The 27410-nt window shown below is 52.8% G+C and overlaps 1 protein-coding gene across 3 annotated transcripts in view; it reads left to right on the forward strand.

The window, feature by feature from the left end:
* MLLT1 (MLLT1 super elongation complex subunit) overlaps positions 1–27410 on the forward strand; it is a 130218-nt gene that overhangs the window by 91574 nt on the left and 11234 nt on the right. For 2 of the 3 annotated variants that reach the window (XM_068537157.1, XM_068537158.1), the window contains exons 4-5: positions 20281–20424; positions 23584–23709. In XM_068537157.1, the coding sequence (XP_068393258.1) occupies positions 20281–20424; positions 23584–23709 (270 nt within the window). The remainder of the gene's footprint in view (positions 1–20280; positions 20425–23583; positions 23710–27410) is intronic. The other variant, XM_068537159.1, reaches the window with a different exon arrangement.

Here is a 27410-nt window from a genome sequence, read left to right on the forward strand (position 1 = left end):
TGTAAAGAGCAGAAGTTCTTGATTTTGATGTAGTTCAGCTTGATTTTGTCATGTGTGGTTTGTGGTATATCTGTGTCTGTAACATAGTATTTATCATTTTAGCCATTTTTAGATGTGTAATTCAGTGGCATTAAGAATACACGCGATGTGAAATAAGCCAGACACAAAAGGCCAAATATTATGTTCTTCCACTTGTTTAAAGTATCTAGAATAGGCAAATTCACAGAGACAGAAAGTAGAATAGTGGTTACCAGGGACTGGGGGAATTATTGTTTAATGGGTACAGAGTTTTCGTTTCGGATGATGAGAAATTTCTGGAAATGGATAGTGACAGTGGTTGCACAACATCATGAATATACTTAACGCCACTGAATTGTACACTTGAAAATGGTTAAAATGTTAAGTATTATGTTACGTATATTTTATCACAATAAAAAATTCACCAAAAAAGTAAAAAAAAAAAAAAAAGAATATGCACATTGTTGTGCAGCCATCACTGCTGTTTCCAGAACTTTTTGATCATCCCAAATAAAACTGTACCAATTAAATAATAACCTCTCCTACCCTCAGTCCTCTATTCTACTTTCTGTCTCTGTGAATTTCCTTATTATGGGTACTTCATGTGAGTGAAATCATACAATATTTGTCTTTTGTATTCGCAACGTTTTCAAGGTTCATCCACATTGTAGTGTGTGTCATTGTTTCATTCCTTTTTAAGGCGGAACAATATTCCGTTGTATGGATATACCACATTTTGCTTATCCATTCATCTGTCTTGGACACTTGGGTTGCTTCTGTGTTTTAGCTACTGGGAATAATGCTGCTGTGAACATGAGTATACAAATATCTCTTTGAGACCATGCTTTCAATTCTTTTAATTTTTTAATTGAAGTATAGTTGATTTACAGTGTTGTGGGCTTTCAGTTCTTTTGGATACATACCCAGAAGTAGAATTGCTGGATTATATATATAGTAAATCTATTTTAATATTTTGAGGAACTATCATGCTGTTTTCCACAGCAGCTGTACCATTTTACATTCTCACCAACAGTACACAAGGGTTCCAGTTTCTCCACATCCTTGTCAACACTTGTTGCTTTCTCTCTCTCTCTCTCTTTTTTTTTTTGATAGCATCAGTAGTAATGTGTGAGGTGGTATCTCCTTGTGGTTGTGGTTGTGGTTGTTATTGTTGTTGTTGGCCATGCTGCACGGCTCACGGGATCTTAGTTCCCCTACCAGGGATTGAACCCAGGCCCTCGGCCATGAATGCACCACGTCCTAACCACTGGACCGCCCAGGAATTCCTTCGTTGTGGTTTTGATTTGCTGCTTCTAATGATTAGTGATGTTGAGCATCTTTTCATGTGCTTATTGGGCATTTGTGTATCTTCTTTGGAAAAATATCTATTTGAGTCCTTTGCCTATTTTTGAATTGGGTTGTTTGGTTTTGTTTTGTTGTTGAGTTTTAGGAGTTCTCTATATATTTTGGGTAATAATCCATTATCACATATATGATTTGTAAGTATTTTCTTCCTTTCTGTAGGTTGCCTTTTCACTCTGTTGGTCATGTACTTTGATGAATAAACATTTTTAATTTTCATGAAGTCCGATTTGTCTATTTCTCCTTTTCTTGCCTGTACCTTTGGTGTCATATCCAAGAAATCATTATCAAATCCAGTATTGTGAAGCTTTTGCCCTATGTTTTCTTCTAAGAATTTTATAGCTTTGGCTCTTACATTTAGGTGTTTGGTCCATATTGAATGAATTTTTGGATATGGTGTTAGGTAAGGGTTGAACTTCGTTCTTTTGGACGTAGAGATCCAGTTTTCCTAACGCCATTTGTTGAGAAGACTGTCATTTTCCTGTTGAATGGTCTTGATGCCCTGTTGAAAATCATTTGACCACATATATGAGGGTTTATTTCTGGACTTTCTAGTCTACTTCATTGGTCTGTATATCTGTCTTTATGACCAGTACCACACTGTTTCAATTACCATAGCTTTATAGTGTTTAAAAAAAATTTTTTTTAATTGAAGTATAGTTGATGTACAATATTAAATAAGTTACAAGTGTACAACATAATGATTCACAATTTTTAAAGGTTACACTCCATTTATAGTTATTATAAAGTATTGGCTATTTTTCCTGTGCTGTATAATGTATCTTCATAGCTTGTTTTGTACCTCTTAACCCCCACCCCTATCTTGCCCCTCTCCTCTTCACTCTCCTTACTGGTAACCACTAGTTTGTTCTCTATATCTGTGAATCTGTTTCCTTTTTGTTATATTCACTAGTTTGTTTTATTTTTCAGATTTCACATATGAGTAGTATCATACAGTGTTTGTCTTATTTCATTTAGCATAATACCCTCCAAGTCCATCCATGTTGTTGCAAATGGCAAAATTTTATTCTTTTTTATGGTTAAGTAGTATTCTGTGGTGTGTGTGTGTGTGTGTGTGTGTGTGTGTGTATATACCACATCTTCTTTATCCATTCGTCTGTTGATGGACACTTAGGTTGCTTCCGTATCTTGGCAGTTGTAAATACTGCTGCCGTATCTTTTCAAATTAGTGTTTTTATTTTTTTTCAGATATATACCCAGGAGTGGAATTGCTGGGTCATATGGAAGTTCTATATTTAGTTTTTTAGGAAACCTCCATTCTGTTTTCCACAGCGGCTGTACCAAGTACATTCCCACCAACAGTGCACAAGTGTTCCCTTTTCTCCACATTGTTGCCAACATTTGTTATTTGCATTCTTTTTGATGATGGCCATTCTGATGGGTGAGGTGCTATCTCATTGTGGTTTTAACTTGCGTTTCTCTGATGATTAATGTTGTTGAGCATCTTTTCCTGTGCCTGTTGGCCATCTGCATGTCCCCTTTGGAAAAATGTCCACTCAGGTCTTCTGCCCATTTTTTAATTGAGTTGTTTGTTTTTCTGATGTTGAGTGGTATGAGCTATTTATATATTTTGGCTATTAACACCTTATCAGTCATATCCTTTGCAAATATCTTCTCCCATTCAGTAGATTGTCTTTTTGTTTTGTCGATCGCTTCCTTTGTTGTGCAATAGCTTTTAAGTTTAATTAGGTCCCATTTGTTTAGTTTTGCTATTATTTCCTTTGCTTCAGGAGACATCAAAAAATTATTGCTATAATTTATGTTAAAGAGTGTTCAGCTTATGTTTTCCTCCAGGAGTTTTATGGTTTACAGTCTTACATTTAGGTCTTTAATCCATTTTGAGTTTATTTTTGTATGTGGTGTTAGAGAACGCTCTAATTTCATTCTTTCACGTGTAGCTGTCCAGTTTTCCCAGCATCACTTAATTGAAGAGACTGTCTTCTCTCCATTGTATATGCTTCCCTCCTTTGTCATAGATTAATTGACCATAAATGTGTGGGTTTATTTCTGGGCTCCCTATTTTGTAGTAAATTTTGAAGTCAGGAAGTGTGAGTTTTCCAAGTTTATTCTTATTTTTAAAGATTTTTTTGGCTATTTGAGGTCCCTTGAGGCTCCATATGAATTTTAGGGTAGATTTTTATATTTCTGCAAAAAAAAAAAAATGTCAATGGTATTTTGATCGGGATTGCACTGAATCCCTAGATTACTTTAGGTAGTTTGACATTTTAACAATACAAAGTCTTCTGAATTCATGAGCATGGAATATTTTTTCATTTATGTCTAATTTCTTTCGGCAATGTTTTATAGTTTTCATTGTACAAATCTTTACTTCCTTGGTTAATCTCTAAGTATTTTATTCTTTTTGATGCTGTTGTAGGTGGAATTGTTTTCTTAATTTCCTTTTCACATTGTTCGTTGTTAGTGTATAGAACTGCAGCTGATTTTTTTGTGTGTGTTGATTTTGTATCTTGTAACTTTGCTAATTTATTAGTTCTGACAGTTTTGTGTCTGTGTGTAATCTAGGATTTTCTACGTGTAAAATTATGTCATCTTCAATAAGAGGTAATTTTACTTCCTCCTTTCCAATTTGTATGCCTCTCTTTTCTTTTCTTCCTTTTTTTTTTCTTTTTCTTGCCTAATGCTCTGGCTATTACTTCCTAGGTGTTGTATAAAAGTGGTGAAAGCGGGCATCCTTGCCTTGTTCCTGATCTTGGAGGAAAGCTTTCAGTCTTTCACTGTTGAGTGTGATGTTTGCTGTGGGCTTTTCATCTGTGGCTTCTATTTCTAGTTCATTGAGCGTTTTTATCACAAACGAAGTGTTGAATTTTGTCATATGCTTCTTCTACACTTATGGAGATGTAATAAATATTGAGCAGTACTACTTATAATATTGTTACACCTCAGATAATTTTATACTTGGGAGAAAAGTATTGAATGATAATAGGCCAGGGGCTGTGTTAGGCATTTTACCTAATAGCTCCTATAACCCTCACACAGTCTCTAGTGGGTGTGAAGTGCATCTCATTGTGGTTTTGATTTGCATTTCCCTAGTGCCTAACGTTGCCGAGCATCTTTTCATGTGCTTTTTGGCCATTTGTATATCGTCTTTGAAGACATGTCTGTTCATGTCCTTTGCCCATTTTTGAATTGGGTAGTTTTTTTGGTTGTTGAGTTGTAAGAGTTCTTTGGGAATCCTGGATAGGTGCCCGTTTTTAGATGCTGACAGAATTTGCTGGGCAGAATGAATGTGTGATGTGAACTTCTCTGGGTTGGGAGCTTGAGCTCATCCAGGGGGATCCAGATGGTCACCCTCTGATCACATGTGACCCAGAAAACCCTATGAGCTGTGGCTAAGTTGTTCCTTTGGAAAGTGATCTGGGGTGTTGGTTGTGGCCTGAGAGAGCATGCCTGGACCAGGCAGCGTGTCCAGGATGAGTAAAGTATCCTAGGACCAATTAAATGAACAGAGGCTTGCTGAAATGCTCCCTTGATATCTGTTCGTTGTCCCAGAAGTGTCCCGAGGTCCTTGAAGCCCTTCTTGTTCCAACAAGTGAATTATATCTTGTGCCCTGGCTGTCCAGTAGAAATATGTAAGCCACGTATGTAACTCGAAACTTTTTAGTGGCCACATTAAAAAAGGTTACAAGAAACAGGTGAAATTAATTTTAGTACTGTAACTTGTTTAACCCAATATGTCCAAAATATTAACATTTCAACATGTGTAGTCAGTATTTTAATATTAGCAAGCTATTTTACATTCCTTTTTAAAAATACTAAGTCTTTGAAATTTGGCTTTACACTTTCTGCACATCTCAGTTTGGACACTAGATTTTATTGGAAGGACTTGATATGTCTTTAGGTTCCATAATGTTCACAGTCAAAGAGGTAGCTTTGCAAACCCAAGTTGCTCCAAATGTGCATAAAGGTGTCTTGAGCAACCCAACCAGGATGGACTGGCTCATCGTCACGAATTTTTTTTTAACTTTTAAGTCTGAAATAACTTTAGAAACACAGAAGAGTTGCAAAGATCATACAGAGAGTTCCTATATACCCCACATCCAGCTGCCCCTAATGTTAACATCTTACATGAGCACCGTACGTGATCAAAACAAAGACATTAACATTGGTACAGTACTTCCTGTTAATAGGCTTCATTTGGATTTCCCCATTTCTGTTCTGGAATCCATCCAGGACCCTACCTTGCATTTAGTGGTTGTGTCTCTTTTTTTGCCTCCTTCCATCTGTGACAATTTCTTAGTCTTGTCTTTCATGACCTTGATGTTTTTGAAATATACTAGCTAGGCGTTTTGAAGAATGCTCCCCAACTTGGGTTTGTTTTTTCATGATTAGACTGGGGTTGTAGGTTTTGGTAAGAAGACCACAGAGGTGAGGAGCCCACCCTACCGCCCCCCCCCGTGCCCCACCCCCATCATTACATCATAGTAGGGTGGACCTGATACCAACTTGACTTATTACTACGGTTGTTACCTTGATCTGGTTAAGGGGCATCTGCCAGTCTCTCCTGTGAAATTACTATGTCCCTTTCCATACTGTTAGAAGCCAGTCGCTTATGGCCAGCCCTCACTCAAGGGCAGAAAAATTAAGCTCCACATCCTGGTGGGCAGAGTTAAAACCACCACAGTAACTAATATCTATTTGGGGGAGATACTTTGAAACTATGCAGATCACTTGTTTCTTTTTCAAGCTTCATCCACTAGTTTTGGCATCCATTAGTGTGTTCTATGGTGATTTCCATTTCACTCATTCCTTCTACATTTATTAGCTGGAATTGTTCTGTAAGGTAGTTGTCCCTTCTGCATTTATTTATTTATTCAGCCCTTTATTTATATCAGTATGGATTCATGAATGTTAGTGGGGTTTTTGGGGGGTTATAATCCAGACCTATCGTCATTTGTTTGGTGGTTCAAATTGTTCTCACTCTGGTGGGTGGGCACGCCCTCAGGTTGGCCCCTGGGCCTTTTCATCATGTTCCTGTGGTTTTTGGGGTGCTTCCTCACTTTCTGGCACCACAAGGTGCTCCAAGCTCATCTTGGTTTTTTCCCCTGCACCAGCCCTAGAATCAGCCCTTTATCCAAGGAGCCTTGGTCCCTTTTATTAGAGAAGGGTATTTAAAAACCAAGATCTGGGAGCAAAGCGTGTTCGTTGCTCCTGGGGCGTCACTGCTTTTAGGCCCCTCAGAGGGCAGATCTGAGAAGTGTATGCATGTATACTAACCGCCCCGCCTGTGCTCATCCCTCTGCTGTCTGTATACGTAAACACAAAAGTAAACAGCAGTTCATGCCTCTGCCTCCACCTCCGGTCCAGCACCACTGAGTTCCCTCTAACACCCCTCACCCCCACCCTTGCTGATTTTAACTTATTTCTCTGAAGGGAGACACCTGGCTCTCCTTACCTGCAATGTAGTTGCTTATTTGTTTAACCTTAGTGTATCTGGAAAGTAGTTTCAGAATCTCTAAGCCATATTCCTGCGAGAAGTAAAGTAACGGTGTCTGCATGCAGTTTTTGTCTTCAGCCTTCCAGGATCCAGTTAAAAGTTCTTTGTGACAGCTCCTTTCCTCCATCGTTGCTGGTATGGTTGTGTCATTCGTGTGTATACAGTTAGATTCATTAGTCATTGTCTGTGCTCTGTCTGGGGTTCCCTTTCCCCACCCATCTGGTTATTATTATTATCACCATTTTAGTTTGTCTTCAGTGAAGTTCATTCTGGGTTTTGACATGATAGAGTCATGCATCCACCCCAGCGTCACCACACAGAACCCTTCGCTCCTCCCCAGACCCCCTCCCGCTGTCCCTTTGAAGTCAGCTCCTCCCCCCACCCTCAGTCCCTCAGAAACACTCATCTGTTTTCCATCCTTAGAGTTTTGCCTTTTCCAGAATGTCACATAAATAGACTCCTACAATATGTAGCCCTTTGTGTCTGGTTTCTTTCACTTAGTGAGATGCACTTAAGATTCATCCGTGTTGTCACATGAATGAATAGTTCATTCCTCTTTATTGTGTGGATAATGCTGCATTTGTTTATCCATTTGCTGGTTGAAGGACATCTGGGTTGTTTCCAGTTTTTGGTGATTATGAAGAAAGTTGCCCTAAACGTTTGCAGACAGGTTTTTGTGTGGATATAAGTTTTCAGTCCCCTTGGGTAAATACCCAGGAGGGGGGTTGCCAGGTGACACGGTACAGGTAGGTGGAACTTTATGAGAACTGCCCACCGCCATCTGAAGTGGCTGCCACTTGGCACCCTCGCCAGCAGTGGAGGAGGGTCTTGCTGCCCTGTGTTCTCGCCAGCGCTTGATAAGCTCTGTTGTCTTCTTTTTGCCTTTTTTTTTTTTTTAAAGTCTTTATTGAGTTTGTTACAATATTGCTTCTTTTTTATGTTTTGGTTTTTTGGCCGGGAGGCATGTGGGATCTTAGCTCCCTGACCAGGATCAAACCCACACCCCCTGCTTTAGAAGGCAAAGTCCTAACCACTGGACTGCCAGGGAAGTCCCCCATTTTGCCTTTCTAATGGGCAGATAGTGGTAGCTCTCTTCAATAGCTTTATTGAGATATAATTTATATACAATATAATTCATCCAGTTAACGTGTACATTTCGTTGGTTTTTAGCGTATTCAGAGCTAAAAACATACAGTGCAACCATCACCGCTAATTCCAGACCATTTCCATCACCCCAAAAGAAACCCCATCCCCATTAGCAGTCACTCCCCATTCCTGCCTCTGCCAGCCCCTGGCAACCACTAATCCACTCTCTGTCTCTGTGGATTTGCCTGTTCTGGATGTTTCACATAAATGAAATCACACACTCTGTGGCCTTTTATGACTGGCTTCTTTTATTTAGTGTAATGTTTTCAAGGTTCATCCACGTTGTAGCATGTGTCATGCTTCATTCCTTCTTATGGCTGAATATATTCCATTCAGAGTGGATCACGTTTTGTGTATCCATTCATCAGCTGTTGGGCGTTTGGGGTGTTTCCACCTATTAAGCTGTTTTGTGAACAAGTTTTTCTGAGCCTATATGTTTTCATTTCTCTTGGGCATATACCTAAGAATGGCATCGCTGGGTCTTTCGGCAATGCTGTGTTTAACTTTCTGAGTGGCTGCCAGACTGTGTGGCACAGCAGCTGCCCCATTTTACCTTCCCACCAACAACGTCCGAGGTTCCAGTGTCCCCACATCCCGGCCCACACTTTCTGTCTCTCTGATTACAGCCATCCTGGTGGGCGTGAAGTAGTGTCTCATTAGATTCTGATTTGCATTTCCCTGATGGCTGATAACACTTGAGCATCTTGTCATGTATTTATTTGCAACTCATATATTTTCTTTGTAGAAGTGAAGTGACTTCAGAATTTTTGTCTTTTTTTTTTTTTTTTTTAAATTGGGTTAGTTTTTTTCTTATTGTTGAGTTTGAATAGTTCTTTATATACTCTGGATACAAGTTCTTTATCTGGTACATGATTTATAAATATTTTCTCCAAGACGGTGGTTTGTCTTTTCATTCTCTTTAACAGTATCTTTTGCCCAGCAAAAGTTTTATGTTTTGATAGTCCAGTTTATCATTGTTTTTTCTTTAATGGCTTGTGCTTTGGGTCTGGCAAAGGGAATCTAAAAACCCATGAGTTTGTTTTTGCAGCCCACCCACTGGCAGCGTGTTCGGAAACAGCTGTTTAAAGAGGCAGAAGGAAATTGCCTGTAGGAAGATGGTATCTAGAAGGCAATGCCATTGTCATTTATTCTTTGCAGTTGAGGGTTTTTAGAAAAGTTTATTTATTTACAGTGAGATGGGGGAATTGCTTTTCTCCTGTTTTTGGGGTGTTTTTGTTTTGTTTTGTTTTTGCTGCAGTTTCATTGATTTATTCAAGCAGCAGATATTTACCGAGTCTAGGACACAATGAGGACCAAAGCAGATCCGGTCCCACGTCTGGTGGAGCGCCCAGACCGACGGGGCAAGAGGCGCTGGACAAGCAGGGATGAGGGCAGCGAGGTCAGCACCAGTCCTCAGTGCTCTGAAGCCGGGACGTGGGTGCTGCCAGCGCGTTACAGGGACCCGCTGAGAAGTGAAGGGGGAGGTGCCAAGAAAGGTTTCCCTTAGGAAGCCAGGCTTACTCAGAGCCTTGCGGGTGGGTGGGAGCCCGCGGGACACAGCGGGTGGGAAGACACCCTTCCTGGTGAGGGTTGGGGACACGTGGGTTCAAAGGCAGGCCGGGGTGGGAGGGGTAAGCGCGTTGGGGAGCATTGGAGAGATCAGCCCGCTTGTGTGTGATGCGGTCACGCTCGCTGTGTAAAAGGCCCCTCAGGCCCGTGCGTGGCAGGTGGGTGTGCTCTAGACCCTCAGCGAGGGGTCGATCCCTCTGACCCCTCTGGGTCTGTCTGCCTCTTGGGTTGCGAGATCTTGTGGCCTTGGCCTCAGACTCCGCGGTGAGGCGCCTCTCCCGGGCCTGTCCCAGGTTGTCTGGTGGCAGCACGGTCACATGACTGGCAGACCTGGCCCAGGCCTTCCTGGGAGTAACTCAGTGGCTGACAAGCGAGAAGTACTTGTCCGTGTCCTGGGGAAGCAGGGTCGGTGTCTAGGGCTCAGGGGCCCTGAAGTATCCACATGTAGGGGGGGCTTGGGGGCTTGGTCTTGGGTGAGAGCAGGTGCGGACGAGCTGATCTCATTTTTTTCTTTTGCAAATTAAAGCTGGTTGCCCCTTAGTCCTGAGTTTCTGGCTTGGAGCGATTGGTGAGACCAAGAGGAGAGAAGAGGGTCAGTGGCAGGGTGGGGATGAGAGGTCGTCTGAGTTCAGAGACACCTGCTCTGTCATATCCCACTTCGGGCCGGCGGCCCTCGCCTGTGCCCTGCGGACGTCTGTTAGGGAGTGAACGCTGGCCTGGGCACACATGGGTGTGGAGCCCTCAGCTGGGCCGTTTGGGCTGCGAAAACTTCCCCGAAGCTGACCTTGGCCCCGTTTCCTCTGGTCTCTGCCCCTCTTCATTGTGAGATGTACCGTCCACTTAATGACACACTTCGGGAGGAGAAAGAGAACACATCATGGGTGCCTGCTGACTTCAGGACACAGCCCGATTTTTAGAAACGTAAAACGTGAAGAAGTGTACTCTGGTGGTTTTCTGCTAATATGAGACGTCCTCCCTGCCCTGCACTCCCGCCCCGCAGCGAGCTGTTACTGGACACTGAGTGCTCACCATCCCTGACTTTCCGTGACTTTTCTCAGATGCCGTTAGCTGAAGTCACAGAAAGGGTGTCTTGGTACGTTTTATTAGGAAGTTTGCGTGGCTTTATTCAGAAAGAATTTTTGTTTGTTTGTTTTAAAGTAAGTTGAAACAGCGAGGCCGGCTTCTGAGCCGGAAACCCTCAGAGGCCTCGTCTTTGACATTCCCGCTGACTTGTGCTGGGGGGACGACGGCGTGGGCAGCGTGGCGGAACCGGCGACATGTTGTGGGCGGTGCTCTGGCCCCCACGTCCTCAGCTCCCCCGCCCCCCGGGCAGAAGCGGCTCTGGGTGCCTGGCTTGCTGGTGGCGGCCGGTCAGGCTTTCCCCACTTGCCCTCAGTGTGGGTTGAGACGGCGGGTGAGAGTGGGTCTTGAGCGATTAGGCCCTCAGCCCTGGTGGGACCGCCCTCCCGGCACACCCCCTCGGCTCCCAGGCTCTCTGGGGCCTTGCTGGGTTCAAGGGGCGGGCAGCCCTCTGCGGCGCGGCTGCTGGCGGCTGCTCTGCGCTGGGGACGATTGCTGGTCGAAGCAACGGGGGGGGGGGGGGGTCGGCCTCGCTGGTGGATCCCCGAGGAGCCAGGACAGAGGGGACATGGTGGGAGGAGACGAAGGAAAAGGTCAGGGGCTGCCAAGGTGTGGCAGGCCGCGTGGATGGCGGCCAGCTGTGCCTCGGTTCGTCTTTCCCCGTAGCATCCCTCTGCCCCTCCGCGTGGGGCCCCAGAAGCACCTGTATTTCCTGGAGGGTGGGTGCGGAGCCCCGCAGAGACATGCCTTGAAAGAGCGAATGAGCGACAGAAGAGGTGCGGCCTGACCCACTTGTGTGACCGAGCCGTTTGCACTGTCACCCCCCAAAGTGAGGGGGGCGCAGGCAGTGGGAGGGGGCTTGTCCGCATCAGCCCTGGTGCTCTCTTGGATGGCGCTTCGGCTCAGGCAGCCTCAGTCCCAGGTTGAGAGGTGATCCGCGTTTTTGCATACCTGGTTCTTGTGTCTCTTTGTCTTGACAGCACTGGGGATGGGGGGGGGGTCTTAGATGGGGGGCAGTGAGGTCCAGGGAGGAGACCAGCGAAGCCTGGGTCCCCTTGGGCTCCAAGCACTCATGGGCTCGTCCCAGGACGCCTCGTCCTTTCTTCTTTTTTGTCTGTTTTGGTCCAGGTTTCCTTGTCAGATTGCCATTTTACGTGTGTGTTTGTATTGCTGGCTCCTTTCTCATCCTTTTTGGTGTTCGCTTGGGGCCTAACCATTGTTAGGGCTCCAGATAATAGAAGCTAACTTTAGGCATAAAAGTATTTGTTTCCATACAAAGCTCTTTAAATTGTAGTCTTTGCCTTTCTGCTGCCTTGTTTTAATTTCTAATTGCTTATCAATACACTGATATATTCAGAATATAGGTTACCAAAAATTCAGACAACACTGAAGCATGCAGAGCAAAAAAAAAAAAAAAGCGAAACTCTTCCCTTTCCATGCCTCCGTCCCCCAGCGTCTTTGCTCCTAAGGGGTGAGTGGTGGTGTGTGTGTCTCCAGCCGTTCCCCCGCGGGTTTTACATCCGTGTGTGAGTGAGGCTTTGCTCTAGAGCAGTGGGCTTTCCTCCTGTCCTGCATTTGTGGCTTTGCTCTTGCTTTCCTCCACGGGCAGCGGGGCTTGGAGCTTGTCCACGTCCTTGGGGAATGGCGACCAGCTTTGCTGGGGTCTGTTACTTCATTTCACAGGTGAGGAAGCCGGGGCAGGAACTGGTGGTGTCACCTGCATGATGTCACCTGCTCGACGTCCCCAGCAAGTGCAGGAGCCAGCGGGCTCCGGAGTCTGACCCCTGGGTCACTGTGTTCTGTCTGAGCTTCCCTCAGTGGGCGTGCACCATTATGTTCAGATGTCAGAGTTACATTTTCAAGGAAAGAGAATGTCCCTGGCACCCCTGACCTCCAGCCGGGCCGTCCTGACTGGCGTCTCGGTGGTTTGCCTCTCTGGCTGTCTCCTGCAGCACTGCAGTGACTGTGCCCCCTGCACCCGGCCCTGGCAGGCCCTGAGGTCACCCGCGGGGCGGCCTCCTGGCCTCCGGGGCCACCCGACAGCTGCTGCCCATGCCGTGCTGCCAGCCAGTCACAGCCGCTCCTCCTGCCTTCCCTTGTGCACCCAGAACCCTAGGGGTTTATTTCCTCCTCTCACCGAAGCTCAGAGAGGTGGAGTGGCAGGTCCGGTGTCACACAGCAAGGCAGCAGTGTGACACCCAGGAGGTCTCAGACCCCGAAGCCCACGGTTTTCAGCCCACATTGCACTGCTTTCCTTAATGCTTTTTTAAAGTTCTTCTCTTACTTCTAACTGCAAAGGTGATATGTGGAGGCTGCGAGGAATCCGGGTCTCCTTTCCAGCCTGTTTCCTTGAAGTGGCCACTGTCACCACTGTAAGTCACCTTCCAGAAACAACATCATCTTCTGTGTGTATGTGTGTGAGTGAGTGGGGTGGGGGGAGGGAGAAAGAGAGATGCAATTCCAAACTAAATATCCGTGGACCCTGCTGTGTCAGTACCCGCAGCTCTGCCGAGTTCTTCGTGCTGTCTGCTTAGCAAGCCCCTCGGCTTAGACCAGCCATCATGGACCTGCCCTCCCCAGCTGAGGGCCACCGTCACTCCTGCAGGCTGCCTCAGTGGCCCTCCCCGAACACTTGTTTACTAGGCGGGTAGGCTCCATCCTGGCAGTGGGATTTCAGGCGTTGCTTCCCTCGCTGTCTCTCCCTGGCCGTCCGCAGTTCTCTCCTGCCGCCTGGAAGCCCCGTTCTGGTCGGCCTGGGCTGGGGACCCGTGGGCCAGGCCGGAGGAGCTGAGTGCACAGAAGCGCGGGGTCTGCACACGCCCGAGGCTGTGGTGTGCCGACCCGGTGTCCGGCCTTTATTGGTTCCGTGTGGCGTTGGCAGATGATTAAATGCCACGAAACCTCAGTTTCCTTGCCCGAGGGGCGGTGAGAGCAGTGACTAACTCTCAGAGCTTTTGGAGGATGAAATAAGGCGCTGAGTAAAACCTGCCGCCTGGCGCCTGACCGCGGGGAGGGCTGGCAGGGGTGCTGGCGGCAGGGCGGCACGTGGGGCCAGGGGGCGGGGGAGACATAAACCTGCGGCCACGGAGGATCTTGGGGACGGTGGGAGGGTGGCCCCGGGCCTGCCTGCACCCTTGTCCCCAGTACTGGGATACAGGCAGCCCACATAGGTAGTCAGTAGATGCTCGAATGCAGAGCTGGGGGGAAGGCTGGGGGGGCCAGGAGTGTATATTTTAACTTTTAAATATAGAAAACCAAGAAATAGATGCAGAAGTAGAGAGGGCAGCAGAGCAAACCACCACGTAGCGCCCACCACCCAGCTTCAGCACTTACTCACCTGCAGGCGGGCCTGTTCTCATCTCTGCTCCCAGCATGTCTTTTTTTTTTCTTTTTTCTTTCTTTTTAACATCTCTATTGGAGTATCATTGTGTGTTAGTTTCTGCTATATAACCCAGCATGTCTTGAATCAGGTGCTAGGCATCCTATTTTTTTTACTCTGTAAATGTTTCAGCCCATGTCTATAAAAGATAAGACTCTTTAAAAACAAAACGAAACCTAAAACAGTATTATCAAATCTAGAAATTAATAAATCAATAATTCTTTAATACTGTCAAATATCCAATAATATCAGAGTTTCCCTGTCTCACGTATATATATTTTAAATAATTTGTTCACATCAGGATTCAAATAAAATCAGTACATTGCTACTAATTGCTGTGTCTCTTAAGCTTCTTTAAATCTTTTTTCTCTCCATCTCTCTCCCTTTCTCTCCCTTGCAAAGCATTTTCAGGTGTATTGTGGTCCCATAGGGATGTTGCTGACTGCAGCCCTGTAAACTGCCAGTTAGGTCTAGAGCCATGGTCAGATTCAGGTTTACCTGGTTGTCCTTTAAGCTCAGCATATGCGAACCCCGGGGCCTCTCACAGGGAACGTCGAACAGGTGAGGGACCAGCGAGGGCAGAGGAAACAGCCCCAGGGTCCTCAGGAACCAGGGGTCCTCCTCGGCTAGTGAGGCTGCGGGAGTCTTCCATTTGACCTGGGGGTCCTCCGGGCCAGCCCTGCCAGCTGCAACAGAGTGGGGCCCTGGAGATGGCTCTGGGGGTGGTTTCTGAGGTGGTGGACGGGGCCCAATGCAGAGCTTCAGTCAGCTGGCCCAGGGCTGGGGGCTGTTAGCCTGGACGGGCCCCGTGGCCCGCACTCCCCGCGCTGTGGACAGGTGTGTGTGCTGCTGGCTTTGGGCGCTGACACCAGTTTGGCCAGTTCCTCCGCATCTTAGTTTGCTGGGGCTGGAGAGAGATGCTGGCCTGTGGCCAGTGGCCCAGGGCCTGGCCTGAGAACCCCTGAGGCCGGCCTCGGGATCCCGAGGGTCCAGGGGTCCCACTGGAATGACTAAGGATGTTAGTTACTCTTGGGATTGCTGCCCTGCACACCTTGAACTTGGCCACCCCTCACCTAGTGTGCTGCTGGCTCTTGGGGTGCCATGGTGCTGCCTGCCTCTTGGCTTTCTCAGGAGGCTGATTTCCTGGGGGCTGGGCAGGAAGTGGTCCGCCACCCTCTTGGAAGTTCCTAAGCCTCTCAGGCCCCAGGTCTTGTCCCGAGGGAGCTCTGATCATCAGTGTGCGCTGGGGCACATGCTGGGTGCTGGGGGAGGCCCCTGCCCAGCCCACATGCCGCCCCCTGGCTCTGCTCCTCACCGCTCACCTGGGCATCCCAGAGAACTCCTCCTGGGCGCTGTCTCGGGCCAGCGCGTTGCCCTGTTTGGTTTGTGTGGGTGTGAGAACCGCTCCAAGAGCCAGGGGTTCCAGAGGATACCGCCTGCCTGGAGGGCGTCCTGGCTCCCCGCTGACCGGCCTCTTGGCACCGGGCATGTGCTCTGCCTCTGGTTCAGTTTATTCATCTGTGAAATGGGGACAGGAAGAGCACCTGTGCTTGGAAGAGTGCCTGGCCTCAGGGGACGCTCCACGGAGTTACTTACAGAGCAGTCGGCGGCACGTCAGCATCGCTGCTGCCTGAGGGCTTCAGGACGCTGGAGACCCTCCTCAGCCCTGGTCGTGCTGTGGGCACATGGCGGGCACCCGTGAAGTTCCTGTAGGACAGACGAGTACGTGGGCACATTCCGCAGACATGGGTGCTTGCTCAGCGCTGCCCCATAGGAACAGAAGGGGTCCCTTTGTCCAGAGGGCGGGTGGACAGAAAACAGACATGCGTCCTGTGGACCGTGACGAAGGCTGTGATGGGGGATGATGGTCAGAGGAGGCCCTCGGAGGGAAGCCATTGGCGGGCTTTAAAGGAGTGGGTTGGGGATGAGCCAGGAGCCGGTTCAAACGCCATGGGGTTGAGAGGAGGCCGCAGCAGAAGCAGCTGGGTGGTGGGGGCAGCGAGTGGTCCAGAGGAGACGAGGAGGGGCTGGCTGAGGGGCCAGGGACTGGGGGAGTGGCTGGACCAGCCTTGCAGCTGCACCAGCAGGGTGGGGCGGGGGGCGGCGGGCGGGGGGAGGGGTGTCACCCAGAGAGGGCAGAGGCAAGAGGAAGGCCTGGTTCTGAGCCGCGGGGGTCCCGTGTATGGGCTGCATCTCCACGTGCGCTCGTCAAGCCTCCGCTTCTTCCTGGTGAAAACAGTGGTTTCCGTTTCTTGATGGCGCAGAGCTGAGCCCTGTGGCTGTAGCTCATCCTCCCACCTTACAGGTGAGGAAGCCGAGGCTCAGGAGGGCAGGCCTTGTGCAGGAGAGACGAGCCCCAGGCCCAGCCTGACCCTGTGCCCTGCAAGGGGGACAGCCAGCTGTCTGCTGACCTCCCCTTGCTGACACACAGGTGCCCTCAGCCGAGTTCCTCCTCCTAGCCTGTAGCCTCACTGCCCTGTGTCCACTCGGAAGGCGACTGGGGAAAGTTGGAAGCACCTGCAGGAGTAGACGGGGTGCTGGGACGGGCCCCTGGGAGCTGTCTGTGGCCTGCCACCCCCTGCCTGCGTCCTCTTGGAGCAAATCCCAGGCATCATCATTTCACGTGTCAGCGTTTCAGACTGTGCCTCTAAAAGATAAGGGCTGCTTTTTATTTTTTCTTGCTTTTTTTAAAAAAATCAATTTACTTTTGGCTACGTTGGGTCTTCGTTGCTGTGCGCGGGCTTTCTCTAGTTGCTGTGAGCGGGGGCTACTCTTCGTTGTGGTGCGCAGGTTTCTCATTGCGGTGGCTTCTCTTGTTGCAGAGCACAGGCTCTAGGCAGACGGGCTTCAGTAGTTGTGGCTCACGGGCCCAGTAATCGTGGCGCGCAGGCTCAGTAGTTGCGGCACACGGGCTTAGCTGCTCAGCGGCATGTGGGATCTTCCCAGACCAGAGCTCAAACCCGTGTCCCCTGCATTGGCAGGTGGATTCTTAACCACCGCGCCACCAAGGAAGTCCCAGGGCAGCTTTTTAATCGTATAACAATACCAGTGTCACGCCTGCAAATTATCAATTTTTTAATCCCCAGCCTAAAGCTCTTTCCTGTCTGAATCAGGATCTTGGCCGGACCCGCACATTGTGATTCAGGGGGTTGTCTCCTAAGTCTCTTTGAATCTACAGATTCTCCTTCTACCTTCTTTTTCTTTTTTTTTTGGTTTCTTTGCACTTTATTTGTTGGAGAAGCTGCGTCATTTGTCCCGTAGAGTTTGGTACCGTCTGCCTTGTTGCTGCTTTCGTCCCCGTGGTGGTGTCTGCATTTAGCACAGTCCCCTGATCTGTGTCTTCCCTGACAATGTGCACTTGAATCTGGAGGTGAGGTCTTCCCGGGAAGGTGGTCCGTGCTGGTGATGTTGGCAGGGTTGACAGACAGCGCCTGGGTGACCGACCCGTCAGGAGTCACAGATCGGTGGTAATCTTGTTCCTTCTTCATGTAGTAGCCGGGATACGTTTGTGCCATTTACCCCTCTTATCGTCTGTGTGTTTACCTAGTGGGAAAGCGGGACAAATGCTTGCTTCCTCCCGCCTCCTTTGTTTGCCAGTTTCAGGCCCTGCTCCCAGTCTCGAAAGACGTTCTGCCAGCCAGAGGCTGTTTGTTCCCCAGCACACGGATCTGGGCTCTCTCTTCCCCAGCCTCAACCCCCGTAGAGCCCTCTGCCCCCAGCATGAGGCTCACCCTCTCAGTGGCGGCCAAGGCCCTTCTCTCTGGGTCCCCTGCTGCCACTGCTGTCCACCCTCCCCTCCAGCTGCAGCCACATGGACTCAGGGTCCCAGAGAGGACGCTGTGGCCTGTGGCGCTTCTCTGCACCCTCTAGCTGTTCTCCAAGCCTGTCACAGCCTCCACGGGCGCTTCCTGGCCCCCTCCCCACCCCCACTGTTGGGTCAGGCCCCTCTCCTATCAGTGGTCACATTTCATTCTTTTGGCGAATATGGAGCGCCTCCCCAGGGCCAGCACCCGGGGAGGGGGGTGCAGGGCAGGAGTCCCCACAGCCGCTGCCTCCAGGGGTTCCCAGCTTGGTGGGGACACACACCCAGTGTGACAAATGCCTCCATATGGGTGGACACAGAGGAGGGGCACTGGCCGCATGTAGGGGCGTAACAGTGGTTACCGGGGGCTGCTTTCTCTTCCTTAACAAGAAGTGGGAGGCAGCAGCTCTGTGGTGCTAGGGCTGCCCGCCTGGGGTGCTCTCGGCTTCCCTCCACACTTGTGCCGTGGCTGATGCTGGCCTGCAGGTGTACCGTGGACCGTCTCACAGTTCGGCAGGAAGAAGGGAAATGCTGAGACTTTCTTGCACTTTTTTGGTTTGGAAAGGAAAGCCCTCCCTCGGCTGACCTCCCTCATCTCATCACCTCAGACTAGGTCACTGTGCACCTTGCACAGGGGGACGGATTTCCAAGTCTGGTGCAGGTGGGCGGGGTAGAAACCCACTCTTCCTGGGGCCAGGGGCTGCCAGGGGAGGGGCCAGGTCGCTGTCGGTGGCGTCGGGTCGGCTCGAGAAGGCCTGTTTACTTGTCTTCTCCGCCCCAGACTGGCAGCTCCTGGAGGGCAGAGTCTGCGGCTCCATCGCGTGACAGATGCACCTTCTACCTTTGTGGCCTGGATGGGGGGACAGAGTCGTCGCAAGTGCAACTGCAGGACCTCACTCCTGTCCCCTTTGTTCAGAAGCGGGCGTGTGGCCAGCCAGGCTCCCCGCTCCCCGCATCACCAGCTCACCGCGCTCACCACGCGCCATCTGCCCAGGGATGGCGGGGCGGCCGGGGCCCTGGTGCACCACCACAGGAGGAAGGGGCAAAGAGAAGCCAGCCCGGAAGTGCCAGCGAGCGGGCTTAGCTGCCCTGCCCCTCCTTCCTCAGCCTGACCGACCTGCCCTCCTTGCTCACCTGTGCCCTGCTGAGACACCTCCACTGGCTCCCCGTGCTCCTGGTTTTCTCTCTCCCACGGATAGCACTTTAGAAAACGGGGGTGTAATTCACATACCAGAAAATTCACCCTCTTAAAGCACACCAATTTGGTGGGTTTTAGCGTATTCACAGGGTCGTGCAGTCATCACAGTTTTCTAGTTCCAGGACGGTCTCATCATTCCAGAAGGAAACCTCATCCCTATTTGCAGTTAGTCTCCACGTTCCCCTCCCCCAGCCCCTGGCAACCACGAAGCCACTCTCTGTCTGTGGATTTGCCTGTTCTGACGCTTCGTGTAAATGGCATCACACACTGCATGGCCTTTTGTGTCTGGCTTCTCTCACTGAGCGTCGTGTTTTTGAGGTTCATCCATGTGGTAACATGTGTCAGTGCTTCATTCCTTTCTGTGGCTGGATACCATTCTGTTATATGGATGGACCGCAATATGTTTATCCGTTCACCTGTTGATGGACACTTGGGTTGTTTCCGCTTTTTGACTGTCGTGAGTGATGCTGCTGTGGATATAGGCGTACGAGTTTTTATGTGAATGTGTATTTTCGTTTCTTTTGGGTATACATCTAGGGGAGATATATGGGTCATGCAGTTACTCTGTAGTCAACGTTCTGAGGAGCTTTCATACACATTTCCAAAGGGACCACCATTTTACCTTCCTGCTAGCAGTGCACCAGGATCCTGGTTTCTCCACATCCTTGCCAAGACTTGTTATTTTCCTTTTTTAACATAATTGCCATCCTAGTGGGTGTGAGGCAGTATTTTGTGGTTTTGGTTTGTATTTCCCTAGTGGTTAATGGTGTTGAGCATCTTTTCGTGGGCTTATTGGCCGCCTGCGTGTCTTTGGAGAACTTTCCCGTCCAGGAAAGGGGCCGGGGGTTGAGGCTGCAGGATCTGGTCCTAGAGCCTGGGGTCCGGTCTCAGCATTGTCGCTGAGCAGCTGTGTGTCTTGGAGCGTCGTCTTCCCCGTCCGTGGGCCGAGCGCTGAGGGTTGAGGGGCGTGTGTGTGCGGGGCTCCGCACACCATCGGCAGGACTGCTCCATTAACCAGCTGAGAACATCCTCCTGGTGATCTTTATTTCTGTCGTGGGGCCTGCTTTGCCGCTCTGCAAATAGTAAGTTGATTTATTCTGCATAAGCGGAGCGATGGGGAGACACACACACACACACAGAGAGAAGCAGATGAGGGTCCGAGGGGAGAGGGGGGCAGGCCCGGCGGCAAGGAGTGCCTCCGCCTGGCTGCCCACCCCGCTGAGTGGACTTCCTTGTTTTCTCTGTTTAAGGAGGAGCCAAGGAAGGTTTGCTTCACCTACGACCTGTTCCTGAACCTGGAGGGCAACCCGCCCGTCAACCACCTGCGCTGTGAGAAGCTCACCTTCAACAACCCCACCGTGGAGTTCCGGTACAAGCTGCTGATGGCCGGCGGGGTGAGTGTGCCGCTCCACGTGCCCCGACATGGCCCCCAGCGCCGGGCGGCCCTGGTGCTGGGGGCGCCCGGGGCTCTCCAGCGTGTGGTCGGGCACCCCAGACCCAGAGGGGCAGGTTGCACGGGTGGTGCCCAGCAGCTTTGGATGGGACGCAGGCGTCCCGAGTCTGCGCTAGGCTGTTGTCCGCTGCAGGTGACTAACCAGCCTCTAGTTACCCTGTAGCTTCTTGTTGGCTGTGGGTAATTAGCATCCTGCTCCTTGGAGGTGGGGCGGGGCAGGAATGGGCGCGAGGCCGGTCTGTCAGCTTGGCGCAGTGCCGGAGCCAGTCTTAACCAGATCAGCAAGGCCTCGCGGGGGCCGTGTCATCGGGGGGGGAGCAGCCGCGGCTCTGTAGGGGCTCCCTGCTGATGCGCGCTCCTGGCGGTTTTGTCCTGGTGACACAGGCTCTCAGAACTTAGGTCTCCGTAGCGAGTTGTGTGGCCAGCGATCCCCGTGCACGTGGCAGGGCCCTTGGAGAGCGGGGTGGGGTGCTCGGTCGTGGAGGAGGACTGGCTGCGCCGAGGGCGGTGGGCTGAGCGCACGGACATCCCGAGCCTGGGACGGAGGAGTCGGGCCGGGGGCACGAGAGCCCGTGTGTGCACGCGTGTGTGTCGTGGAGGCAGGCCCACAGCCCCAGTGCGTGCAGGGCGTTTGGCTTGGGTTTCTTTGGCTCTAGGGAGCAGTCCTCTCCTGTTCACTTAATTCAGTTGGGTCTTTCTATAAACTTTTTTAAAAATATGAAAGCAATCACGTATTCATCGCAGAATACGTGATTAAGTTATGCTGTGTTCCTCGTAAGAGATTAGTGTGCGATTCTAATCTAGCACATGATGGCTGACGGAGTCCAGTCACAGAGCCGGGAGGTGCAGAGTCAGCTTACACAGATGTTGGCCCTGAGTTTGCCGGGTTCAGCGGTCCTCCCCCAGCTCTGCTTCCCTACCTTATTTTCGCTGCCACATATTTTCCAAAGTATTTCCAGAGGTGTTCCCGGGTGTTCCTCCAAAGCTTTCATGGTCACCTCTCTTTGGGAGACAGACACACAGAGCGCCCACGGGCCTCTCAGAGCCCCAGGACCCAGGCACCGAGACCTTGGCTCCCCACGTAAAGTTGTTTTTTTTTTTTTTAACCTTTAGAGTCACATGGGAAAACTGGTTGTATCATTTATAGTCATTTATTTTATTTTTTAAAAACGTTTTGAAATTAAAAAAAAAAAAGATGTTTTCTTTGCTCTGAGGAGACGAAGGTTCAGTGAGCATCATCTAAACACATAAAACTGGAGGGCGGGGAGGAGGAGGAGGTGTGCAGAGGCGGGGGAGGGAGGTGGGGAGGGCAGGCGCGGCCTGCAGTTTGGGAGGGAGGGAGGGAGGCCCGCGAGCTGCCGCCCTGCGGTCTCTGCTGGGGGCTGTTCTGGCCCTTTGGGGCTGCCTGGAGAGCCGGTTGGCTGGTCAGGAACTTTCTCGCCCTTTGGGGCTGCGGGCTTCAGGCCCCAGGCTGATGGCAGAGCAGTGCTTTCTGGTCTTAGGAGCTGCCCGAGACCTTTATGGGACGGTGGCTCCCGAGCCCTGAGTCCTGGTCCCTGTTTGCCATTCTGGGGCTCTGGGTCCCAGTGGCGCCGCCTTTGCCATCCGGTGGCGGATGGGCCCGGAGCCTGCCTGCGTTGACGTCGATGTCGGCGCTGGAAGCGCGGGAGGAGCGGGCCGTCGGTGAGCCCGCGAGGACTGCTTTCTGTGCGGCCCCTTCCCCCGGGGTTGCCTGAGCCCGGTCGCTCCTCGCGTGAGGCTCAGGCACCCTCAGCGGTGACCTGAGCTGCTTCCCGCTGTGCCAGGCGGTTGCCCGGCCCCTCAGCTTGTGTCTCATCCTTTGCCCCGTCGGCAGTTGAGCTGCGCAGAGGTAGAGGCTCCTTCAGAGGCCAGGGGTGAGACGGGTCCCCGTGGAGCCATGTGCCCCAAAGGGCTGTCACAGAGAGGCAGCGACACGGGAGGCCTCCACGTGCTGTCCTGGGATAGGGTTGCTCTGGGACCTTCATTTGAAGGGAGAGAAGTTGCAGCGAAAGTAGAAGGAAAAGGTCTGCGGGTGGACGCACTAAGGCGTCCCGTGGCCCCGCCGTTCTCCTGGGCTGCGCTCTCCGTTGCTTCCCCGTGGCCTGGAGTGTGCGGGTCGCCAACGGCGTGATCCCAGGCCTGGTGGGGCAGGCGGCTTCTGGGAGCCTGGTTCAGAACGTGGTGGTCGGACAGGCTCCCGTGAGCAGCACCGCCTCGGGCCCCGCTGCAGGGCTTGGGGGGCGAGGGGCTCCACCACCCTCCTTTCGACCCGGCGTCCCCGCAGCCAGGCGTGACCTTGGCCCCCCGAGATGAAGCGCTGGCTCGTCGGGGAATCCCAGGTTCTCAGGGTTATTCATGGTGCCTGTTCTACCAAGCTAAACGCTTTCTTCTTTTTTGTATGTGCACTTTATTCTTTTATTCTGTCTCATCAGCGCCTGGAAGGCTCCCTCTGAGCGCTGACTGCTACTAGGGTCAATTTGCGGTGTCAGTATTTCGAGCACTTGCCCGCCGCCTTCCCCCTCTTCAGCCGGGGCCTCGGGAGCCTGGCTGGAGTGGGCAGGTGTTTCCCCGGGCACCTCCTAGCAGGACCCCGGACCCCCCCTCCTCTGGGCCCTCCCCCCGCGCCCACCCCACGCAGCTCTCCTCTGGCCTGGCCGCACTCTCCCTGTCTGTCCACCTCACCCGCCTCACGGTGGAGGAGGGCTCGGCCCCAGGGCCCGGGGCCCAGGGCATCGGGCACACACATCCCGCAGAGGGTTGCCCCCTCCGCTGCAGCTGCCTGCTCTGGGTGTCCGGCCGGCTTCCCGCCCGTGCCAACCGCGCTTCTGGTCTGTCTGCACCGCCGCGTGTGGGGCAGCTTTGGCCACAGCTCCGCGTCTTCTCGGCCGGCCCGGCCCACCGCGCCCAGCCATCCTGGGACCCGGCTTCTCTTCGCTCTCTGCCCGGCCCCGCTTGGCTCCAGCGCTCGGCACTCGGCCCCTCCCGGAGGGAAGCTCCGCAGGCCGGCTTCCTCTTGCCGATCGGATTTCCAGCCTGCCTCCTTGCTCGTTGATAACATCTGTCTCTTCTTTATCACTAGGTGATGGTAATGCCCGAAGGAGCAGAAACGGTGTCCAGGCCCAGCCCCGACTACCCCATGTTACCCACAATTCCACTCTCTGCCTTCTCTGACCCCAAGAAGACCAAACCGTCCCACGGCTCCAAGGTTAGTGAGGCGGAAGGCCCAGTCACGTGGGAGCACTGGGGCCCAGCGGCGGGGCCCGGGCTCAGGGCGCCCCTCCGCAGAGCTGGACCTTCCGTCCCCGGACTCGCTCCCTTGGCATCCTCTCTCGGAGCACATCTCTGCGCTCCGCCCGGCTGCTCTGCCCCTTCGTCAGGAGGCTTGCCCTCCTGAACCGCTCAGACAGCCAAGTGATCGCAGGCTCTTCCCCCGTTCCTCTTGAGGCCAGGGAGCCTGCCCCGTTCTCCCGTTCACCGAGTCCGAGGGCCTAGGGCCACTCGGACAGAACCCCGAGAGGCTGGCGTGGCTGGGGGCCGTGGACAGAGCGTGTCCACCGCTGCCTCCTGAGCGTAACTGGGACGCCCCATCTGTCGGGGCTGGCGCTCCCTCCCGCGGCTGCTCCAGGCTCCGCTTCCTTCTTTGGCAGCAGCTCTGGGCAGAGAGAGCTCACCTGGGGGAAGGGCCGGGTGGAACCATGTGGCAGAGCCAGCTGTTTCGCCCCAAGAAGAAACGTTTCATCGTCTTCTCTCGGCCAGTCGGGCAGGTGGCACTCTGCCCTCCCGACACCTCTCTCTCTGAACTGTCCCGGAGTGGCCTCCGGAGCCCTCAGGCTGGTACCGCAGTGGACCTGGAAGCTTGTGAGCATGCATCCCGTGCTGCAGCCGCCTATACAGCTGTGTCCCCGAGGCCAAGCTCCGCCTGGCTCTCAGGGCAGCTGCTGGTCGTCTGCCACCAACCCTGCAAGTTTATCCATTTCTCATCTTAGCAGTTTTCTTGCTTTACTCCCTGTCGGGTGTCGGGGGCCTGGTTGAGGCGGGGCAGGTTGAGCTCTTGAGCCGTCTTAACAGCCTTATGCTCATCAGCAACCTTGGAGGAGCGCCACGTCACCCAGGCAAGGTCTTTCTGGCACTTTCCACAAGGCCACTAGGTCTCTGAAATCCTCAGATCCGTCTGACTTAAGCCCTCTGGACGCGTGAGGCCAGAGTCTTCAAGTACAGAGTGCGGCTCCAGGGTCTTCCCCTCACCGGCCTCCTAGGTCTTTCCCTGAACCTCGTGGGACTTGAAGAAAAATTCTTGCTAGCGATCTTGGCAGCTTCTCCGAGCCACCCACGGTTTTTCGGAAGTCGGTGCAAAATAGGAAGAGTGGGAACTGCCATCTCTTCTGTACCTGTCGCTTGCAAGTCACCTAAGAAGTGCCCTCCCAGGTGGTGAGGACACTCCAGTGGCCGACAGAGCCACGTCTGCTGGGGTTGCTGGTGGCATCTCTTGCTGAGGTCTTTGAGACCCCTGGGACCCCCCCCCCCCCACCACCAAGCCAGTGGGTATATCTGCGAGGCTTGGGAGGCCTGCAGGCAGGGTCTTCCGTCTTCACCCCTCCCGGTCCAGCATCTTTCTGCAGCCCCTGAGTGCTGTGACATAGGGGGTTTCTTCTGCGAAGGTTTCTGCTGATGGCTCTCCAACAGACCCCCTCTGCCCGCTGTCACAGTCCTGCCTCTGAGTCATCGGCCTCTTCTTCCAGCTGAGGAAGCACCTGCTCTTTCCCCCGACGGATTCTCCACTGCCTGGACCTGCAGAGTCTGACTGGCCGGACCGCATGCTCCAGGCAGAAGGGCCAGGAGGGAGGGGGTGGTCCTTGTAGGGCCTGGGGGCCGCTGGAGAGTCTGGTTGTTGCAGCCCCAGGTGGATTGGTCCCTGTGGTTCTGTTTCTGCCCACAGCCCCCCGGAGGGTAGCTTGGCAGGCAGGAAGTGGAGCCTCCCAGGCGAGGACCGGGACCCCCTGAAGGCTCACTGTGCAGGTGGCTGTTCCCTTTGGTCCCGCCGCCCCCTGGACTCGTGCACCTGTAGCTTCAGGGCGCCCTGCCTCTCCTTGTCTGATGTCAGCCAGTCGGCCTGGTGGGCCTTTCTCTAACACTTGGTTCTTAATCATTCTGGGTCCTCGACAGCTTTGAGAACATGACTGCAGCGGGGCTTTGCCCCAGGAACGTCTACATTATGCTCCAGACTCAGTGTGTGACTTGAGAGGGCCTGTGCTCTTGGGCGCCCGTACAGAGCTCCGGGTGAAGAGCCGCCGCTCCGAGGCGCCTGCTAGTTGGGCAGGCCCTGGACAGCGGGGAGGCTCTGCCGACCCGGGCGGGGGGCCGTCGGCGGTCGTGCCCATCAGGGGTGCTCCGCTCCGCCTCTCGGGGCTGGGACTGTGCGGCCCAGGCGGGCTCGAGGACGCTGCAGGAAGAGGCCAGGATGGCGTGCTTCTTGCCTCCCTCCTTGGGGGAACAGCTTGCTGGAGAGTGGAGCCCCCAGAGACTGGCCCCATTCCACACACCAGCCCCCCCAGGGGTGCCCCTTTACACAGGCTTCTAAAGGGGTGCTCGTGGTGTGAGCACCCCTTCCTGCTGCCGTGGTGACGTGACGGCCGGGGCCAGGGCACAGGGCCGACTTCTCTCCAGGGAGGCGGCAGGAGCCCGTGGCCACGTGGGGCTGGCCCTGAACCTTTGGCACCGGTGTGGGTAGTGGATCCGCAAGAAGACGGGGACTCCAGTAGGTCAGAGGTGGTTTTAGGCTGTGCCGTCTTTCCCTGTGGCTCTTTGCTGGGAGGCTTCTGTTGCTGCACCCTTGGGGGCTGTGAGCGCAGGAAGCAGAGGCCCAGCTGCTGGGTGTTCACCTGGCTCGCCCGTCCCCTCAGCACTTGGGGTGAGCTGGTAGAGGGAGGCTGCTTTGGGGGGCCCCGCCCAGGTGGGCCCCTGTGGTCTAGCTGCTGGTGGTGCCCAGCCGTGCACCTGTCCCACAGAGTCGGGGGCAGAATCCTGGCAGCTGACGGCAGCGGGCACCTGTCCCGCAGCCCTGGCTGTGCGGCAAGGTGATGACGCGGTGTATGCGGTGTTGATGAGGAGCAGGCCCGGCAAGGTGTCAGACGGGGCTCCTACCCAAGGGCGCGCTGGCTGCCTGGGGGCGGGCTGACTGTGCACTCCCTGTCTGCCCTGCCCGCCCTGCACCGTCGCCCGGTGAGGTAGGTGGTCTTGCTCCTGCCCAGAGGGAGCACAGGCGTGCAGGCTTGGAGTCCACCAGCCTGGCCTGCGCGGCGGCCCGGTGCAGGGCTGCTCACTGCCTCTGTCCCCAGTGGGAGCCCCCCTGACCTGGCTCATCAACGCCAGAGTCCAGGCTCCACCCTCAACCCTCTGAATTTCCGAGGCGGAGGCTCAGGCATTGCACATGGTTTAGAAAAGCTGCCCAGGCGGCTTGGGTTCCGGGATGTCTAGGAGCCGTTCGTCATGCGCAGTGCCTGGGAACCCGGCAGGCGCTCAGTAAATGCTGACTGTGGAGATTAAAGGGCGATCAAAGAGCTGCGGTGCCGGCGTGCGTTGGGGCCAGGCTGGGCCAGAGCCGGGCCTTCCAGGCAGGGTGGGGCGACCTGGGGAGGCACCTGGCTCTGATGGGGACAGAGGAGAGGCCCCGCCTGCTGGCGCCCCCAGCCCCCGCGCCGCAGCAGCCCCGCGGGAAGCTGCGTGGCGCTGGAGCGGGAGTGGGTCGGTGTGGCTTGCCTGTCTGTATCTGACTCACCGTGTACTCTTCTTGAATCCCTCAGGGGAGTCTTAGCCTGCAGCCGCCTGGGACCTGCTGACACTTCCTAGTAGTTTAAAGGGACAGCTCCATTTAAAACTCTCACCTGCTGCCTTACTTTTTCGCTTTAT

The sequence above is a fragment of the Eschrichtius robustus genome, chromosome 2, assembly GCF_028021215.1.
Source record: "Eschrichtius robustus isolate mEscRob2 chromosome 2, mEscRob2.pri, whole genome shotgun sequence".
NCBI lineage: Eukaryota > Metazoa > Chordata > Mammalia > Artiodactyla > Eschrichtiidae > Eschrichtius > Eschrichtius robustus.